This window comes from Micrasema longulum, unplaced genomic scaffold (assembly GCF_059751315.1).
Source record: "Micrasema longulum isolate JH-2025_06_02 unplaced genomic scaffold, ASM5975131v1 h1tg000319l, whole genome shotgun sequence".
Taxonomy (NCBI): domain Eukaryota; kingdom Metazoa; phylum Arthropoda; class Insecta; order Trichoptera; family Brachycentridae; genus Micrasema; species Micrasema longulum.
In genome coordinates this window covers 225,230-247,570 of record NW_028277523.1, presented here as the reverse complement: position 1 = coordinate 247,570, position 22,341 = coordinate 225,230, and the positions used below count along the sequence as shown (strand labels likewise).

The following is a 22,341-nucleotide window of genomic DNA, read 5'->3' as shown; positions in this document are numbered from 1 at the left end:
TCAGACATAGGCAGAATGGTGAATGTTACACAGTGTGTAAAGTGGCCACTTAAACCAGCCATTGACAGGTCAGAAGCCCTGTAAATGCCTAGACTTCCGTATTGCCTTTCCAAAAATGTTTTACCTTTCTGTTGCAACCAATTTAAATATAATATTGATGTCTTTTGTTGCTATTTCTTGATAAAACTCCATAGTTAATGATTTTTATAAAATTATTAATAAAATTATCAATAAAACTTCTATGTTTAGTTTTACTTTTTTATTATTTTGACCAACGATCTCGCATCTTCAAGACCAGTCTTGAAGATGCCTTCTTAGGCGAAAGCGCTCGTTGGTCAAAATAAAAAAGGTCAAACCAAACCAATAAGTTTCATTGTTAATTTTATTTTTAATTTTATCAAAATCATCAATTTATATATGAATAACTCCCTAGGGAGGAAATCCAGCCAGTCTGCAAGCATTTGGACATATTCAAAATATTGTGTAATATAAACTAATTCAAATAAGAAATTTACACATTACTCTTTGATAATATATATTGTTTTTAATAGTCTGTACAATACAATACTCACCTGTCATTTATTAACTTAGGCTGTACATAAACTTGTAATCCAAATAAATCTATTAAAAAGTGTTATTTCGCCTTGTCATCTCGACTGCACAAGTTAAATAGACTCATTTTTATCAGTGTTCTGTGTAAAATTATTATCTTCGATTGTCGCAGTAAGTTACTGATTTAAATCCATCAAATAAAATTTCACACGAAAACATCAACACTGAATTCTACTGCCATTATTATTATTGTTGCAATATGAGTTCCACACGCAGTACCCGCCGTCCCGAAGGCTCGGAGACAAACCAACATAACTTTAATGAAGCACTTAATGATATGAAAAAAGTCCTCTTAGGAGAAATGAATAAAATTTATGAAGAAGTTAAAGATATCAAAAGCAGTATAGAATTTTGTCTTTCAAAAATTGAAGATCTCTCTAACAAAATCTCAACCTTGGACGAAAAATGTAGGAGCTTTGAAAATGTCAAAGAAAGAGTAAATTTACTTGAAAAAACTGTAGTGAACATTCAAAGTAAACTCAATAGAAGTGAACAGCAAAACTTATGTAATAACTTAGAAATTATAGGCATACCTGAAAAAAAAAGCGAACAGTTACCACACGTAATCAAATCTCTTGGAGATTTACTAGGAGTCCAACTTGCACAATCAGATGTTAATGTCGTTACCAGAGTGCGAGTTAAAGAACTCCCGAAAAACCGTCCGCATTTTACGAGACCGATCATTGTTAAATTTGCATCATCTAAAGTCAGGGATCAAATGTTGGCAGCTGCGAAGAAAAATAAAGACTTAACTACCGAACGCCTTAACCTTCCGGGGAATAATAAAATTTTTATAAATGAACACTTAACAACAGTAACCCGATCCCTTTTTGGCCGAGCCCGCACAATGTGTAAGGAAAAGAACTTCAAGTTTGTTTGGATAAAATATGGCCAAATATTTGTCCGAAAGAGTGAAGCCAGTCCGGTACTTCAAGTGACTTCTGAATTTGTGCTGCAAGATATTTTTTTATAATAATTTTTTATATTTTATTCTTTACTTTGTTTTGTAACTGCTTTTTCCATACTTTAATTATTAACTATCTTTCATGCAATTTCTGCCCATGTTGTTGGTTTTCTATAGATAAAAATTCAGGGCCAAAGCTCAAATAAGTATATATTATCAGAATGTAACTGGTTTGCGTTCAAAGACGAATGACTTTTATCTTAATGTGACTAATAACGACTATGATGCTATATTTATAACAGAAACGTGGCTACTCCCTAATATTCACAATTCTGAACTATTTGACGACCGTTATCAGGTTTACAGGCATGATAGAGAAGGTGACAGACGTGGTGGTGGTGTAATGATTGGATTGAAAAAAGAATACAAAGCTTTTCATCAACTTGTATGGGAATCATCAGTTGAAGACATATGGGTAACATTAACTATTAATAATAATTTTAAAATTAACTTATGCTGTGTCTATATTCCACCAGGCGTTAACCATTTATCTCATTCTGTAATCTTTCTCGACAAATTATGTGATATTAGAACTAAACATCCCAATGATGAATTTATTATAATAGGTGATTTTAATCTGCCCCAAGCCTCTTGGCATAAGAGTATCGATGGGACCATGTATATGGCAAATAGTAATCAAACTGTTACTACAGCTAAATTTTCAGATGTATTGTCGTTTACTAGTCTATCACAGTATTGCAGTATACCAAATAATAACAACAAATATCTCGATCTAGTCGTAAGTTCTCATAATTTGGAAGTCTCCAAGATTAGCCAGCCTCTCATCCCTGAGTGTCGGCACCATATCGCTCTATGTATTAAACTTGAATTATCCGTTTTTACACCGATGCCTAATCACTCCCGTACTATAACATTATTTAAAAAGGCAAATTATAATACAATTAATAACTCCCTTCAGAATATCAACTGGGATAGCGAATTTTTTAATCTTTCTTGTAACACTGCTGTGGATAGATTCTATTACATCTTAAGGGAAATTATATCTGTAAATATTCCCACGAGAGAATGCAAAGCAAATAACTCGTATCCTGTATGGTATAGTCCAGCATTAATTAAACTCACTAAAGAAAAATACAAAATTTTCAAAAAATGGAAGAAATTTAATAACCCCCTTGATAAGATTGAGTTTAATATTCTGCGCGCAAGACAAAAACAAATGGCTAAAGATTGCCTTAAAAGTTTTGTAAATGACTCTGAGATTAAAATTAGTAAAGATCCAAAGCAATTTTGGAATTTTGTTAAGAGTAAAAACAAAAATCATGGTTTGCCGCAATCTATGGTTCTTGATGATATTACAGCGGACAATCCCAGTGATATTTGTGAGTTATTTTCAAAGCATTTTGTTACTTCCTTCAATCATTGCACCCCCAACACACAATTACCTTATACAAACATACAAACTGATGATCATGTCAACATATCTTCTATTTCAATTTCAAAAAGGATGATTATTGGTCATATTAAAAGTTTGTCAAATAGTACAAGCGGGGGTAGTGATAACATATCTTCATATTTCATTAAAATGTGTTGTTATGAAATCGCCAAACCATTATTTCTATTATTTCAATTATCATTAAGTGAAGGCATATTTCCTGATATGTGGAAAAGCGCCCTTATAACACCCATATATAAATCTGGTTCAAAAAATGATATAAAAAATTATCGTCCAATCTCAAAATTAACTATTATCAGCAAACTTTTTGAAAAAATAGTCTACAGTCAACTTTATAATGCTGTCAAAAACACTATCATCGAGAACCAACATGGTTTTGTAAAATTTAGATCCGTCACTTCTAATCTTGTTGTATTTTTGGAATCTGTTTTAAAAGCAATGGACGAAAGAACTCAGGTAGACGTAGTGTATACTGATTATTCAAAGGCTTTTGACACTGTTACGCATAGTATATTACTCAATAAATTATGGAATTTGGGTATCCACGGTAATCTACATAGGTGGCTGACGTCTTACCTTAATAATAGACTACAATCAGTAGTCGTAAACGGGTTTAGTTCCGATGTTGTAAATGTACCCTCAGGCGTTCCACAAGGATCGCATTTGGGGCCATTACTATTTATAATTTTTATCAATGACATTGGTAAGTGCTTTAAATTTGCAAATTTTTTACTTTTTGCTGATGACATGAAAATATATTTAAAAATAAAATCTAATTTAGACTGTGTCAAACTCCAAGAAGATCTCGATAGATTAAATTTATATTGTAAACAAAACTTACTAAAATTGAATATTAAAAAATGCTCTGTGCTCACATTTTCAAGGAACAACTTTAAAATCATCCATAATTATTGCCTTGACTATCAAGTACTTACTAAAGTTAATGAGATGCGGGATCTCGGGGTTCTACTTGACAATAAGTTAACGTTTGAGGCACATGTCAACTCAATTGTGAAAAAATCATACCAAATGTTAGGTTTCCTCTTCCGTATAGGGAGAGAATTCAATCATGCGCGCACTCTTAAAACTCTTTACTTCACATTTGTTCGAAGTCAATTAGAATTCGCATCTCCCGCTTGGAGCCCTCAATACAAAAAATACACAAACCGAATTGAATCTATACAATCAAAATTTTTATCGTATTGCAATTTTAGACGGTTGACTCAGAATACAGGTCCAGATGAGTCTATAAACTTACCTAAACTCCAAACTCTCCAAACTCGAAGGAACATGGCTGATGCCATTTTTATGTATAAAACTTTGAATAACATGATAGATTGCCCTAAGATTCTGTCACTTATTAATTTTAGAGTCCCAGTAACGCAGACCAGAAACCAATCTCTTTTTAAAATTTCTAAATGTAAAACTAAATCTTTTCAAAATTCATTTGTAAATAGAACCTGCCATATGTGTAATCAAAAATTAAATTGTATTGATATTAATAATATATCTTTAACTTCCTTTAAAAGTGAAATTTCCAAAAATAATTCAAGTTATGATGTTGCGCCTTGAATCCGCAGCCTATATTATGCAGGTGATGTGCAGTTCTGTATGTAGGCACATAATAAATGAACACTGTATGGTCAACTATAGTTGTATTATTTATTGTAATGTGCAACTGTGTGACCAATATTCATTTACATTTCTAGTAATATTATAAGTTTTGTATGATTAGTTATTTTATGTTATGTATAATTTTGATGTGACAACATTTACAATAACAATATTATGTGGAAGCCTCTAATTGGACTTTATGATATGTATTTATGGTATAATTGATTCTTATAAATGTATAAATGTCTGTTGGCTTTCCAATGAAATAAAATAAATAAATAAACAATGCATGATGTTTGCCTGGAGAGCGAATTGGCGATGAACGAAAGTAAGTTAAAAGTGATGGTATTTGAAAGGTATAGTGAGGTTACTGACTGCATAATAAATGTAAACAACGAATGTATCGAACAATTAGAATAATTTGTGTATCTGGGAAGCATCTTTTCAAGAGCTGGAAGAGTAGAAAGAGATGTTGAAAGGAGAGTGAATGCGGACAACAAAATGAACCGAGCACTAAGCACAGTAATTGCTAATAAAAATATTTCGATCGAAGCTAAACTGGCAGTGCACAACGGAGTTTTAGTCCTAACACTTATGTGTGAAAGTGAAACATGGAACTGGCAGAAGAAGGATGAAAGCCGAGTGAACGCGGTTGAAATGCGATCTCTCAGACGAATGTGTGGAAAAACAATGTAGTACAGGGTTATGAATGATGAAATCAGGCGAGAGTGTAAATCTGAGTCAAGTATAATTGATAAGATAAAGAAAGGGTCTCTGAGATCGTTTGGTCACGTAAAACGAATGGATGACGGAAAAATGGTAAAACAAGTATATATAGCGACAATGATGAAGAGACGAGGACGACCAAGGAAGACGTGGCATGAACCAAAATCTGAGGTCTGGTCACGTCAAAAGCAGACAGAACCGAAGGGCATGTATGACAAAATGTATGAATGTGAAAGAAGCTAGGAATGTATGCCAGGATAGACGTGTGTGGCGGTCCATTCTCTCTGCCTACCCCTTCGGGGAAATGGCGTGATGGTAGTAGTAAAAGTAGTAGTTTAATTTGGTTCCTATTACTGATCGAAATGTGACCTAATTTTGGTCTCATGTCGTTGCTTTCTTGGACAATAAATAAATTGATATTTATTCGCTGTTAAGGGATATTACGTCTGAATTAAGAAGCGAAAACGACTTTTATAGTGCGGTCTTATTTTATTATGTGCGCACACGTGGCCTTTATCACATTTTCTTATATATTATCTAATTTGACCTCTTTTCCATTAACTGCCCCTTAAAAATAACAAAAATAGATTACTTTTATTAAAAGACCCTCGTCCCTGTGTATCGATCGGATAAAGCATTAATTTTGTATATAAATCAACGGCGCACAACTATGGTGACTCAAGTAAAAATAAAAATTTAATTCTTCCACATTATTCCTGTTTCCATATTATTCTCTGTGTCCAGGCGGATAAAGAATACAGTTTTATTTTATTTATTTATTTAACATTTTGTACATTATGTTAATTGTACATTGGCGAATTTATTTGCAAATGGAAATTTATTCCAACCAACCAACGAAATTAGAGTTTTTTTATAATTCAAGTTACAAAACACATTTAACAGAAAATAAAAATTAAAATGCTAAAGATATACAGAAATAGAAATAACTGTAATTGTTTATAAACTACCTTTAATCAATACTATTACTCAATAAGAATGGGGAATTTAGACGTAAGAGGAAAGGAAAAAAGTTTAAGGAAGAGAAAGGAGATGTTTCTTTAGACGTGATTCAAACACAGATACCTAGTATTATTTATTGTTTCAGCATTTACTTTGTGGGAAAACATTTTGAATTTATTTAAAAAACAAACACTTTATAATTTTTACTACATAAGAGTTTAATATATAATAACACAAATAGTTTCAGGTATTCTGAATTATCCATCATCAGGTGTAACTATAAATTGTATATTTATACCTGATAATAGGTTATTCAGAATACCTGAAACTAGTTGTAACTATAAATGTTTTATTAATACCTAATAATGGGTAATTCAGAATACTTAAAACTAGTTGTGTTAAAATATGTTAAACTCTTATGTGGTAAAAATTAAAAGTGTTTCATTTTAAATAAATTAGAGATACCTAGTGTTATTACATCTTTGATAATGGGTGGGAGATGATTCCACAGTCAAGCCGCATGGACAATATATGAGTTAAAGAAGAAAGAAGAATTGTGGATGGGTATTCAATGGGTGCTTTAAGAATAAAAAAGAAGAGGTAAACCATTTACTAATAAGCGTTGAATTTTTTCATTGAGGTATATCCATAGGAGCGTTAGGACTATGAAGTACAGTAAACAGAAGAACAGTTCTGCGTGTGAAATAAAACCAGAACCCTGGATAAGTGTTTTCGAATCGATGGCTGCTGTCAGATAAAAATCCCAAATAAGGAAATCGAGTGGAGATAAATCCGCTACGTTGAGTAAAGGTTGGAGCGTTTACCTACCATTCTTGATGTCTTGGTGAACCTGAAATGTTGATTTTAAAGGTTGTTCAAACTGCAATATTCCATTTTTCACAGACTGGCATCTGAGGCGTAAGACTAATCATCTTACGTAATTGTAAAAGATAATCGAAATACACTGCATTTGTAAAGCAAATGCAGTGCATTTTGCACCACTGGGTGCCAAAATCGGAATTATGATGATGATGATATTATTGAAACACCTTTATAATGCTTGCATAACACCTATTCTCCTTTATCAAATCGTATTTCCTCGCTTCAGCCAAAAACAGCAAAAGAAATTGTAAAAAATAAAAATATTTTTTAGGGTTTCATAAAACTGCCTTTTTGAGTTTTGCGACATGACCTGAGTAATTACACCTTTTTTGAAAAAAACTGAAATATGGTTTTGTATCTAGGCGTTTAAGCAAAAATTATAAATGTTTTATTTTACTTATTGTCATTTAATATTTATATATTAGTACCTACCGACTTTTCTATGTCCGTTGGTTTCGAAACGTACCCGTTTCTTCGTCAGGACACTAATTAAACCAACACGCAAAACCCACCATACATCTTCACCATAGTTGTTGCACAAAAATATAAAAGCCACACGACATGCATTTTAATAAGCACATCCACTGATTTGAACGAATATGCACTTATTAGGTTGTGAAAATGTTTTGTGTAGTGGGATAAATAGCAGTGTAGTGACCATTGCAATGGAATATCGTATAATGGGCTATTTCGAATGGTTGTTTGATTGTTTACAACTATTTCTCGAACTACCTAAAATATTTTCATAACCTTATCAGTACATGTGCTTCAAATGCATGTCGTGGTGGTTTTATATTTTTGAGCAACATCTATGATAAAGGTGTATAGTGGGTTTTGCATTTTGGTTAAATTGGTATTCTGACGAAGAGACGGGTACGTCTCGAAACTGGTAAACATAAAAAATTCGTTAATGGGTTATAACAATATTAATAAGATTTTAACAAAATATTTCATATTATTGATCCGTCAGAAAAAGACAAAAAAGATATGTATATTTATATTTCTGAACCTTTGAATATTAAATTTAATTACACGGGTTCTATAAAAAACCACACGTAACAAACAACCGTTGACCCACGTGCTTGCAATTACATTGAAAGAAGTTCGTTTAGTTATTGATTATTTTTGTATGAGAGTAGCCATTGAGTCTAAAACACTCATTCATGGTTCTGCTTGTATCTCACAAACAGATGTGTATTTTTTATTCTCTTGGACACGATCAAGTCAAAAAATTACATGGGAATAATTATTTCGAATGATTTTTTCTTAAATTTATTATAAATAATTACTTTTTTATTTATTTTACACTTTATATACATTTGCAATTTGTAAACATATGAGGGTGGGCATATTGCCGTCAGGCAAATTCTTCCTATCTACCCAAACCGTTCAGTTTAAGAAAATTATAAGTATATGGACATATTTTATAATTTAACACAAAATTTGAAACAAAATTTTATTCAAAATCTACACTATACTATGAAGAGAGGAGAGAAGATAGGAACGAAAGTTTACAGGATTCAAATCTATTAAGGTGTCTTAAGTCCAGTTGTCTTAAGAATGTACTATGAGGCCACGCATGGCCACGCCCCGTACCCCCTTTGTAGTTAATATTTTGAACCCTGTAGTGTAGTAAGATTTAAAAAGGAATTTGTTTTTAAATTTGATTAATCTGATTTAAATTGAGACCGGCTGCGGTCACAATTTGGAACTAACGCTGTTTTCCTTCACTGTAATACTGGAACATTAGAAAAAGGTGATTGTTCTGACCATGTGTATTTGATTGATCATAAATTGACAATACAGCAGTGAGGGGTACAATGAAAGCTTTTAAAGTTTCTTTGTTTGGTTATTTCTGTGGTTTGATTGTAAATAAATATTAAATTTTCGCTTATTATTTTAAAAAAAATTGACAGTGAATATGCGAAACTGAAGAAAGACACAAGTTTTAATGAACAGTTTCGGGAAAGGGGTGGGTGCTTTCATTGTATCTGATTTAAAGTAACCCGTATTAAAAAAATAAAATATTAGATGTAAAAATAAAATAATTTCAATAATTAACACTTGCCGTCTTACATTAGCTTGATTAGCTTGATTTTATGCCTGTATACACAGAGGTTTTTAATTATTTATTCGTTAATATTGGAACTTACTGATGGCAAGTGATTGGGTGATAAAATAAGCTGTGTCCATTTTTTTCCAAATGAAGATGATACCACAAAAAAAATAGTAGTCAATAGTTTATGTTATTCAAAGCATATATAGCACGAAAAAAATATATCGGTACAATGCAAATGTGATAAAATGATCAAATAAAAATACCTAGTAATAAGAGTAAAAGGTAGCTATCCTCTCTGAACTTTTATTCAGTCACACGAAAGATGTCGATATCCGAAGAGATAAGGTTGAGTAAATACATTGCTCTTCCTACTGGTATTACCATTGGCAGGCTGGTTTTGCAAGCAGGAATATAAAACAGCTTAAGCTGCTTATATCTTAAGGCAGTTATTAGGAACATAATGAAAAATACTCTCCATTACACCTAAGTTGATCGTAATACCATGGGTCAATCGGATGAAAATACATAAGAAAATATGAATTTCTTCTCTTCTCCAAACTTCTGTAGCCAAGCATATTCAGTATGAAGTCTGAAAGATGCAACTACGGATAGTATCCGTACTTCCTTGGGTAAAGATACCTCAGGAATATCTTCTGAACCATCTTCAGCATTACAGAGTACTTCAACTCGCAGGGCGCCTTGATCAGAGATCCACACTCAAGTCTGCTTCGCACCAATGACTTATAAAGAAGCCTAATAACATGAGTATTCGAGAAAACCTTAGCTGTTCGGAGAACAAATTTTAACATTTTGCGCGCATTGTCACAGATAATTTATTTTCTTTCATTATTTTATAACAAATTAGTCCATCATATAATTTATAGCTTCTTCGCCGTACATTGCGCAAATATCGCGATCATATCTATGTCGACAGCTTTATTTCCTCGATTAAACGCGTTTTTTTTTTTAAAAAAATTCACATAAGCATTCTTCTAAACAATTTTTTTGATTCCCGCCAAACTGCAAAAGCAGTTTTTTTGCAGGGATTTCTCTCTTTAAACATTTTGCTAACACAATATAATAATGTTTATATAAAATATTTTAAAAAAATCTTAATAAAATAAAAGTTTAAAAAAATTAAATACAAGTAAATTAAGTCTTTTTTGATAACGAAATATATGGAAAATAATAAACAAAAACTTTTTTGACACTGTTTTAAATTGTTTGGTTTCTCCATTTTTTATATTTTTTTTACACACTAAACTTAGAATTTAAAAAATATCTTTTTCTTAAATTTTCTTAAAAAGATAAGGTTACATTTTTTTTACACCACAACAGGCCAGGAGGCCTAATTACAGTGGTGAATTACATCACAGAGCACCCAGGCTTGAGAAAAATCACATTTTAATTTTTGTGTTCTCACCGGGAATCGAACCTTCCGTGCGTGAATCAAGCGTCTTGACCACTACACCACGGAGGCCGCCAAGGTTGAAGGAGGTATCGAAAATGATCACTTTCGTCTACTTTACATTCCATTTTGAAGGCTTGTAATCAAAATAAAATCATACTTGTTACCTAAAAACAAGTACAATTTCTAGTAGAGCAGAAAATTATCTTTCAAATAAGGAATAACCTTTTCCATTTTGTATTACTTTTGGTGTACATTTTTTCAATTGGTAAAAAACGGACACAACTTATAACAACACCTAATACTTCTGAATATTGCACTGGATTTGTCATCCGAGTAATCGTTAGTGTGTAAAAAGTTGGTATTACACAGAATAATGTGTTGTGTTTAACAGAAAAAGCTTGTTGCTTTCTTCGGTCGAAACTCTTGATTAGATTTCTGGTAAAATAACTAAGCGGGTGGTTGTGTCATTGATCTATGGACATTATAACCACAAATATGATAGTATGTTCTCAAAGATCAAAAGTCTTAGCAAAAACAAAAAAAAATACGAAATGCGCTGTATTAAATTAATAAGATATGAGAAATGTGTGATTTCAACTCGTTAAAAAAACAAAAAAATATAATTTACAAATTTCACCTTAAATGCTCCATTGTTGCAATTATACAATTACAAACTTTTTTAATTGCTTTCGAGAAACCCAACATATGTTCTGGGAAATATTCGTTTTAATAGGCTTCTTTCCGGGGGTTTTCGCATTTTTTATTTATTTGAAAATTCACGTGTTCCGGCCACGTGTATTCGCTGGGGCGGTGAAGGGAGGAGTTTGGGTAAAGTGGAGAGTGGTGAATTCTGTGTTCAACGTGCTGTCATTAAATTTTCATTAACTCAATATCGGTGGCGAACGCATTGTTCAAATTAATGATTGTGTTAAGAAAGCGTTGCTCGGCCCCGTGACGAAACCATAATAATGACGGTCTAAGGAACAAGTCTTTTCTATTTTGTACTGATTTAGTAACCAAAGTGGGAAATGCCATTTTTTGTTTTTGAGAATGTTTATTAAATTAAATATTAATATTGATTTTTTTAAGACTTCAAGCATTAAACATTTTTGAGCTTTGACGGGCTTATTGCTTAAAGCAATATCTTCCACTTGACTTGATCACGGACTTGTCGGATATCCGGTATCCGGCCAAAACATTATCCGTTTCATAACAAATTAGAATGTTCTGAGGATGAAATATTTTATTGTAATAATGACATTTTCGGTCTTCATAAGTCGTAAACCATCTTAATTCAAATGTTATCTAAATTAAATATCTTAAGTCTGGAGTTTTTAACATTACTGAGCCAACGGCCCCAACTGAAGACCATAAAGAAAAGAAAACTTGAGTACTTTGGGCATGTGATGAGAGACGAAAAATATAAAATTTTACAAGTCATTCTACAGGGAAGGATTGAAGGAAGACGCAGTGCAGGTAGAAGGCGCATCTCTTTGGCTTAAGAACTTGCGCGACTGGTTCCATTGCAGCACTCAGTCCTTGTTCAGGGCAGCTGCCAATAAAGTAAGAATCGCAATGATGATTTCCAACCTCCATCGGGAAGAGAAATCATAAGAAGAAGAAAAGCCAACGGCATCTCATCATTTTCCTTTCCACACCCAGTTGTGCATAAGGCACTGCTGCATTGGAACATCAAATGCAGCGTTTTTCGAACATCTATTGCGTGAAAAAAATGTGATTCATATTACTCTTTAAGTGCAAGTCTAGTATTTTCTTTTTATTTCGTTTGATTTTTCAAACGTATTTTCTTTTATTATTTTACTAGTTTCATTTTATGTTCTTTCGTTTGTACAAGGTGACGCAAAAGTCATCACACGGTTCTTAGCAGGTTCTTCGTTCCCGTGGTGTCCGCTCGTGTTTTTACGTGTTTTTTTTTTATTACTTATGAAAACTTTTAATTAAAAATCCCATTATGTAAATACTGTATTTTAAAATAATAGATTTCGATTACTGCGTGTTTCGTTTGTATTGTTTCCCGTAGATTATATGTAAAATATTTAGTATGATGGTTGGTATGATTGAAAATAATTGCACTGAGCCCTGTACTAATATGTACTTGATTAACAAACACAATTAACTCTTGACTATCCATCAATTAACACCATCAGATCCACCCGTTCGTTAACATAATCATTTTTGAATTCTAATTGAAGCTTTTCATCGAATCAAGCTACACATTTCATTCATACGTAAATAAGCTTTTGGCTTGAAAAGCTTGTTTTAACACTTTACAATCCACGAAAAAAAAATCTTAATTTTTTTTTTCTGTGGATAGTTTATCATTAATTATCACACCACTATCTGGACCTAATGGTACATATAGCACTGCATTATTAAAGTAAATGAAACGTATACTGACCATCTTAAAGTACTTCCTTCACATACTAGAAACCGTTTTGAAGACTGTGGGTCTTTCTATCGGTTTTACTAATACAAAAAAGCGAGTTGCCGTTTTAAAATTTTTAATTTTTTCATATCGCGATTTTAATCGAAATCAACTCTAGTACTTTCAGTGCCCGTTTCACTGTGAGTTTGGAATCCTTTTGACCATATTGCAAACACGAATGGTAACAATAACTGTCTCTATCATATGTCTTAAGGATTTTTACCTATCAATTATAATAATAAAAATACGTATATAGTTTTATTCCACTTTTATTTATAATTTTTTATAAATTTTTACCAGTGACCGGGTTTCGTCGTGACCGACATCGTCAGACTGGTGGGAGACTAAACAAATTTCTATGTTATATACAAGTGCAATCAGCGGTTATAAATCATGATTTTATATAATTATGGAAATAAAAGAATTAAAATAAAAATCATTTAAGTATAAGGTAATAACAATTATAAGAATATAAGTTTTGTTTGAATGTATATTAGAAAAACTGGTGTAAATAATATAATTTTATAAAGTTTTATCATTATATATATTTTTTTTAATTTATACGAAAATTACAAATAAAAGTGGAATAAAACTATAAACGTATTTTAATTATTATAATTAAAATGCAGTTCCACCAAGAAATGTCAGTAGAAAAACTCAATATAATAGCTATCGAGTTAAAAATACTTGTCCAGGGTTCCGGCTGAATTTCACTCTAGGAATTTTTCATCCGCCTGGACACAGAAAAATATAAACTTTTTAAACAAATGCTAAAGGGAAACATTTTAATTTATTTATTGTGTTTGCAGATAGAATTCAGCAATTATTGTTAGTATAAGAGGAAACTTTGTAAATATTTAAGTTAGTTTGATGATGTTCTAACAAGACAAAATGCGTCACATATATTTATAAAATAGTTAACACTAAATCCAATAAAAGCGGTTTATTTTGGATACCTCACCAAATTTCAAACTATTAAGTAATTAATTAGCTTAAACCGTGGTTGGCTTAAGGGTTAATTTCGATTCGTTTTCATGTTCGCCTCAATGTCTGTCAGTTGAGTATACTAAAATTAATCGAATATTGCCTGGTAAACATATTATATTGATAGGGTCATCAAAATTCGAAAATATTCATTAACCTTTAAAATGTAAAATACAATTTTATGACGTTAAATTTGTTTTTTTTAGATATTCTACCAACCAACGCCAGGAAGTCACCTGTGTAATCAAAATTTTAGGCATTTACAGGGCTTATGTAATTAGCTGATTCAGTGCCCATTTTACACACCGTAATATACACAATTCAGCCTATGTTTTAACATTCGCGTCTCAATTCTTCCATCTGCTGACTTTTGTGAAGTAAAATAGCTGAAACTTTTTTCATGCAGGAGATTTAACAAGCTGATTTTTTTTCCTTCTGGGTAACGCCTGAAAACAATTTTTTTACTTATTTTTTACTAGTTACGTAGTCTAATTAACAATGTTTTGAGTATATTATTATTTATATCACTACAGAGATGGGTAGAATTTTGGTTTCAAGAAGGTTTTAATGTTTTGAGTGTATGTCCAAATGTTTGTAGACCGGCTGGATTTTACTAATTAGGGAGCAGTGGCGAACGGTAATTTTATTTACAAGTAAGTTATAAAAAAAATATCATTTATTTGTACCTACATAGTAGGTACATAATATAATCTAAGTTACATATACCTAATATAAATTGTTATTTTTTTGGTGGTTATGTGTGATACGACAACTTTCATCTATGGAATCAACTCAAATGATATGACTTCGTGATATATAATAATGTGTAGCTATATTATCCATTCATTTAACACATAACTTGTACAAAAGTTTATAGAAAAATAGCACAATGAACTCAGTCAGTATTGGGTATTCTCATTACAATTGACTTGTCAACTGGGCGATTTGTTCTGAGTGAATAATGCTAAAAACGGCCGCGTCGAGAGCCACATGTGTTGCAAGTCATATATCAAAAGTTTCATCTCAAAGGAAAATAGTCTTTAAGAAAAAATGTTTGGAAAACTGTTTTCCAAATTGAGAATCTACAAAAAATTCGTTTAATCTGAAAGTATAATCTAGGAAAAAAATCTCGCCACTGGGTTTAACATGTTCAAAATATAGTACACTTATTTGTATGAATAAATAAGCTGTACTAATCGGCTAGTTCCTTGACTCATTGCTGGCGCTGGGCGCGCTTTATTAATATTTGTATTTTTATTTGAAGAAAAATACAAGATCTATAAGGAATGGTAATTATTTTAATAAAATAAATAGAACAACTTTGTTTTTAACCACTAATTTTTTGTTTGTTTGTTTTTCTGTAAATAAAGTAACCGTAAAACATTATTATAGCTAGTCAAATATAATGGTAAGCTGCGCATAATCACTTCTATAGACAGTTACCCCCTGCTAGGGAGTTATGAATACCTAAATTTACTGCAACAGAGAGGCAAAAAAAATTGAGAAGGGAAAATGAAAGTCTAGGCATTTACATGGTCTATGACCTGTCATTGGCTGGTTTAAAGTGCTACTTCACACACCGTATAACATTTACCATTCTGCCTATGTTTGAACATGCATAATTTCTCAACTCTTCAAAAAGCTGTCTTAATAATGTGCTTAAAAACATAACTTATTATCGGCTTTAATTCATAAATTGAATGGGGAAGTTAAGTGCTACGGGAAATTGGATAAAAAAATGTTTTCTTACACGCAGATAAATTAATTTAAATTATTAAAAATGAGTAAAAATGATTCTAATAAAAATGAACCACTTTGAACAGTGTAAGAAGTTCTTTCAAATTAATCAATAACTCAAAGCCAACTCAGCAATCAGCAGAAATCACTGACTGCATCTTGTGACGTCACTGGCGGAGTAATTTCAAAGTTACATAACTTTTAACAATAATAGCGCGGATAATACGATACATGAAAATAAAAAAATAAAAAATGACTTAGATTACTTGAGTAAACCTTGTAAATAAGCTTGTGTAGCTTTAAAACCGGTAAGTGGAAAAAAAGGGGTAAAAACAAAGTGGATTTATATTTGTTTTATTTTCATCATTTGCGTTTTGAATTACATCTCGCAACCCTTATTCGCGAAAAAGGTGTGATTTGACAACTAATCAATGATCGTTGAATATCAAATTCCATTAGAGAATGATATGTATGGAAAGTGTATATAACCTCAAATGAATAAACGTGTGTATTTTATGAAATGCATATTATTTTATTAAAATACTGACATAAATAATTCTAATGTATAATAATATTAATTTGCTTAGTGTGATCCAATAACGTGCAAGCTCCATTAATCAATATATTATTTTAATTTATTTTTAGAACCTTATTGTCATAATTCACTCAAATTCTTTACTTCATTTATAAAAATATATTTTCTATAATAGTAGCAAAAACCGTTATCTGCACATTATATAATACAACATATTTGCTAAAATATTAAAAATTCAATTTAAGCAATTAGCGTGTGCAAAGGTACACTAAATAATAAATAACTTGGTTTGAATGTATGGAAAAAAATAAATTGATAACATATAAAACTAATCATATAAAAAATAACCAACAATTAATAACGTGATGCTATAAAAACTTAACAACTGGTCAATCTTGTTGCAGACTTAAAAAGGTAGGGATTTTTATTTTATTTTAACCAATCGGCAGGTACTTTAATAAACTCTTATCGATTGGAATATATACAGTCAATTTATTTATTGACTTGGTGTTTCTTAATTCTTTTTCTAATTTCAATATAAAATAAACAATGTTTTGAGTATTTCCAAATGTTTGTAGAGCTGGATTTCCTCCCTTATGAGTTGTTTAGATCTGTACAGGAGAGGATGTTTAAACATACGCAAAATGGTGAATATTACACAGTCCTGTAAATGTCTAGACATCCATATTCCCTTCATAAAAATATTTTTCCTATCTATTGCAACAAATTTAGATATCATAAAATCGTTAAATTTATTTTTAAACACATCTTTTTAAACTTATAATATAAAAAATCAAACACTGATTTGAGTCTACTGAAAACTTAAATCAAGGCACTCTCTTTGATTTTTAAGATAAAAAATATTAGCGTTTTTATAATTTACCCAAATATTTCAATTTTGATGGCCATTTTCTACGAGTTGTAAATAACTCACTTTTACAAAATAGAAATCAAGTTGGGGTAGAGTGGGTTTCGAACCTCGGACCTCGGACCCCTGATCCGTGAGTCTGGAACACTAGCCACAGGACCACAACCCGATTTTTAAACTAACATACAACCTACCCTACCTGACCTCTACGACTAAACTGTACAAAAAAACACACCAGCTTGACATAAACTACTTGACTAAAATTGAGACCTTAAAAATTGTGCACAAAATAAGACTGGGAAACATACAAGACAACGACATAATATTAGTCAAAAATGCTGACATACACAAATATAACACCAGACAACAACAACACTATCATATTGAAACAGCAAAGACAAACACAGGACAGTCAAAAATACTACATAATGGACTTAAACACTACAACGACCTACATTACTACTTGAAAACTTTTACTGGAGACAAATTTAAAATCAATCTGAAAAAGCACATGATGACTGAATTAACTAGACTAGACAAGACATAAAATGACTAGACAATATTAAATTTCTAATGTAACCCTAACGGGTTTTTTAAAATTATAGATATTTTTTTAAAAAAAAGATCTATTTCTTAAGATTATTTTTATTTTTTACTTAAGTGCCTTGAATTATATAACTATATAAGGACATTTAATCCATATAATATTCACATTCGTTTGAAAATGCCCTAACAAGGCAAAACAATTGTCTCGAATTTTTTGTTTTTATATTTGTAAAAATAAAATAAAGTGTTCAGTCGACTCAAATCAGTGTTTGATTTCTTATATTATTCATTTATATATGGAGTTCTACAAAATAAACACCAAATCAATCAATAAATCTAGTTTAAACTCTAAACTCAACCGTAACAACTAACTTTTCACGTCTCTTTCTATGACCACTTGTTTATTACCAATTTAAAGTGCAGATTCTTTGGTTCGTAGATAAGAGACGCTAACAGTGACATAATTCTTATTTTGATAAATCCATTTAAATTTCCTTACAACTCGCACGAAGCCTGTAATAAAACCCGCAAAACCATCACCATAAAATTATGTTTCTCCTGAATATTCTGGACGTTTTCCGGACTTTTCCATTTGTGTCCGGTTTTACGACGGCGCCCGCAGCGTGGTCTTTAATGCCAACACGGCATTGTGGCCGGACAATGAGAACACTTGGCCGATAAAATGGAATCGAGGACATCTTAGCCCAAAAGCGACAGATATTAAACAAAACGTAATTACTACGTTATTTTATAAGGACGCATTTTTTTAAAGCGTGAACCATAAAATTGAAATAAAAAAAGCAAACATTCTTATTGCAATGAATTAGTTTTTATTGTGTGAAAAAAAGCATTTTTTTTTTCAATTATTTCTGACAAATGTTCTCAGCGTCTATAATAATTTTTTTAAACACTTTATATACATATAAAGTTTACATACAATACATACATATGCACAAGGGCGGGCATATTGCCTTAAGGCAATTTCTTCCTACCTACCCAAACCGTTCAATTCGAGAAAATCAGTGAAATAGATTAACATGTTTCTTTTTAATAAAAAGATAAATACTTGGTTTCTCATTATTTACGCAAATATTAAAATTTTTAGACTATTTCCCAAGAATCACAAATAACTTGTGCAGGAAAAATGAAAATCGAGTTGCGGTAGAGTGGGGTTCGAACCTCGAACCTCTGGCCCTTGAGTCCACAATACTACCACGGGATCACAACCTGGTTCATTGTGTAGGTATATTATAATATTATTACAATAAAACAAAACATTGATACACATTTTTATTTTTTTAAGAAATAAAAATATCTACACTATTCTATGAAGAGAAGGTTGGTAAAGAAGGAAAGAAAGAGAGAAGAGAAAGGAAAAATACAAATATTAATTATAATCAAGTCATTAACTGCGTTTCGATTTTAGATAGTGGCATGTACTACCAACAGTTTACAAGTATCTATTTGTTAATTTGTGAGAAAATATATTGTAAGGCTTCACATAATTGTCCCCTAATAAAACACTGTATGGCATCTTTAATTTATCGCTTCAATATTTAATTAAACCCTTGTAATGTATTTGGTTTCCTTTGTATGCGTACTATATAAACATTGTTTTTTGTGACAGAAGAATATTTATTTATTTATTTTTGAAAATAATAAAACTTGTGCTATTGTAACGATATTAATTGGTATTAGCAGTTCATAATGTAAAATTGCGATTGGTTATTTTAAATTAAAAAAATCGCACGTTTTAACATACAAAAAGTAGGTATGACGGTATTGTACCTATTTATGACCAATAAAAACATTTTAAAAAATAAGAATTTCTAGGAATGTCGAAAAAGTAAGTACTAACTGGTGGCAGAAGAAGTTAAAAAAATATTTAGTCAATTTCGAAAACCCCTTGAATATGAGATATTGCAATATTAATTTACATTATAAATTATTTATTATGAAACTATAATATTCAGGGCGTTAAACACAAAACCGCCATTGTCTATGATCACTGTTTTTAAGAAGACCTACAAAACCAGCAGCAAAAAACATTTTTTTTAATAGTCAAATTTAAAACTCATATTTTTATTTTTATACCAACCATACTTGTTAACAATGTTCCCATATTTTATTTCTTTATATTGTATTTTTTTAAATTTATGTTGTAAATATACTCATCTTCTATTTTTATACCAACTTTACTTCTAAACACTGTTCTATCTTTTATTGTTTTATATTGTATTTTTTAAATTTTATGTTGTTTATATACTAATGTTTTATATAACTTCCATGTATGTAAAAGCCTTATAGGCGTGAAAAATAAATAAATTAAAATAAAATGTGCAACTTCTGCATAGTATAACAAATAGCGAAAGGACTATTCATTGAACATTAAAGAAATAGTCATTTGGTTGGTTTTTCCTAGAACAGTGATCATGAACAGTGGTGGTTTTGCATTTAACTCCCCCAATTATTGCAATAAATTATGAACTAATAGTTTGTCATCGGACATTAGTTTTCATAAACAATGAAATAAAAGAGTACAGACCCAAAGAAAATCTCAACCAAAAATAAGATAAAATATTTGAATGGTATTTTTAGGTGTCGCCTAGTAGATAATAAAATTCAGCCAGGTAAATCTTACTCACATTAATAAAGGTTTCGGCTCTTTTATTTCACAAAACTTAACAGATGGAAGAGTTGAGGAAAAGTGGATGTTCTAATACGCAGCGTTTAAAGTAACAACTTAAACAAGCCAAGACAGGTCATAAGTCTTATTAATTCTTAGCCTTACATATTCCTGTCTCAAAAATGTTTTCCTTCTTTGTTGCAATAAATTTCCGCAAAAAATGCATTTATTGATTTTTTGGCTCTTAAAACATGCCATAATTTTGTAGACGGGTTTCAATTGCATACCAGGGTTTTAACGCGTTAGACCCTAACATAGAGACGTCTGTCAGTTGCAATTAGAGGGTGGTGAGCATAAATGAATAAAAATAAGACCTTTATATATTCTGCGAATAATTTCATTGACATAATATTTTTTCTGTTTTAATTTTATTACATGTCTTAATTTTTTTATTTATTTTTTATACTTGTTTTTATTAGTACGTATGTATATATATTTGTGTTTAAACTCCAATTTTGATTGGTGTATTTTTTAAATTATAATATTGTTTTTTGTGATTGGTGTTAATTTGAATTGTTTTAAGATCATTAGATAAAAAAAACAAAAAGGTCCCGCCTAAACAAAATAAATTTCTAGCTAGTCGGGAACTGAATCAAAAAATATTTGTGCGTGGTAAAAACATTGAAATTAATTTAAAAAACCATTCCATACCACTTTCACATTACAAGGTTTAATATTTTATATGAGTTGCTTTGTTTGATTAAAACTGTAAGAAGCTTCGCTTAAAAAACATAAGTAAATGAAATGGCTGTCCTTATTTTTATTCTCCTGGGGCTTTTTTGTCTTCGATGGGGCAATTCGTAATAATGGAACACTGGGCTTAACATTCCGTGTTGGGTACAGTCATAAGGGGATACAGAACTAAACATATATATGTTCGATTACATTATTCAACTCAAGTCACGAATACAGAACAAAAATAAAGGAAATTTCATTAAAATTCCAGCAGGGATGCATGTGCCATGGTTTTTACCATAAATTTTAAGTAATTGAATCTTGTGAATGCTTCCATTAGAAAAGTTTTAATATCGTGACATTTCTATAATTATCTTTTTATGATGCCACTCCGTGGTGGACGTTAGCTTTTATTTTTTTGTGTGCGTACTGTCCATGTCAGGTCTCCCTGATGACGCTTTTTTTTAGCTTCACCCAATTATTCTTATTTGTAGAGGTAGGTTTCAGTGCTATGCAATGCCTCTAGACGTCACTGCAACCTGTGAAGATCTATTGTGACGGGTCTCCATGAATAGTTCTCGCCCTCCAAGCCCAGGTCTATAAAGATACTGGTTACTGTGGGAAAGGCGAGAGTTTAAATTTGCTAAATCTCTCCCTCCAAGCCCAGATCCGTAAAGTATCAGGCTATTAGGTAGGGGGCGAGCTCTTTAATATCCTCAGGTTTAACCAGTGGTCCCCCGAGGATGAAGCTTATTTTATGATGTAAAGCATCACATTCACATAGTGTTGTGTTTCCCGCCTGCACTGCAGAACCTACATCTAGAAGTTTCGGAAAGGGTAATTCTAGCAAGGTATTTGTTCAATCTGCAGTATCCTGTAAGGGCTCTAGTGATAACCCTCACTTGATTTTGGCTGAGCTTTATGAGGTCGAAGGCAAACCTTTGCGAGTACCCTTTTATCAGTTCCTTCGCATGGTGCTAACCAGGTACTTACTATCACTAACATTAAACATATATTACTTACCGGTTTCTGAGATGCTACGCTCTCCTTTCTCAAGGTATACTTTACAAATGCATACCATCATATTTTATAGGCATAAGTGAAGACTTGTAGTACCTCTAGAAAAACAATAAAAACTTGTGCCTGCAAAGAGACATTACACTTAATTTTTCATGATGAAATATATTTAAAAAAAGTTTCAATGACGTGTTATCTGGAACAC

The 22,341-nt window shown here is 31.3% G+C and overlaps 2 protein-coding genes across 4 annotated transcripts in view; both read left to right on the top strand.

Annotated features, from left to right (window-relative positions):
* Nucleotides 1–22,341, top strand: part of LOC148282536 (uncharacterized) — a 359,774-nt gene that overhangs the window by 320,145 nt on the left and 17,288 nt on the right. The window lies entirely within an intron of this gene.
* Nucleotides 812–1,585, top strand: LOC148282537 (uncharacterized). The gene has a single exon (XM_088224897.1). The coding sequence runs from the start codon at nucleotides 812–814 to the stop codon at nucleotides 1,583–1,585; it is 774 nt and encodes a 257-aa protein (XP_088081023.1).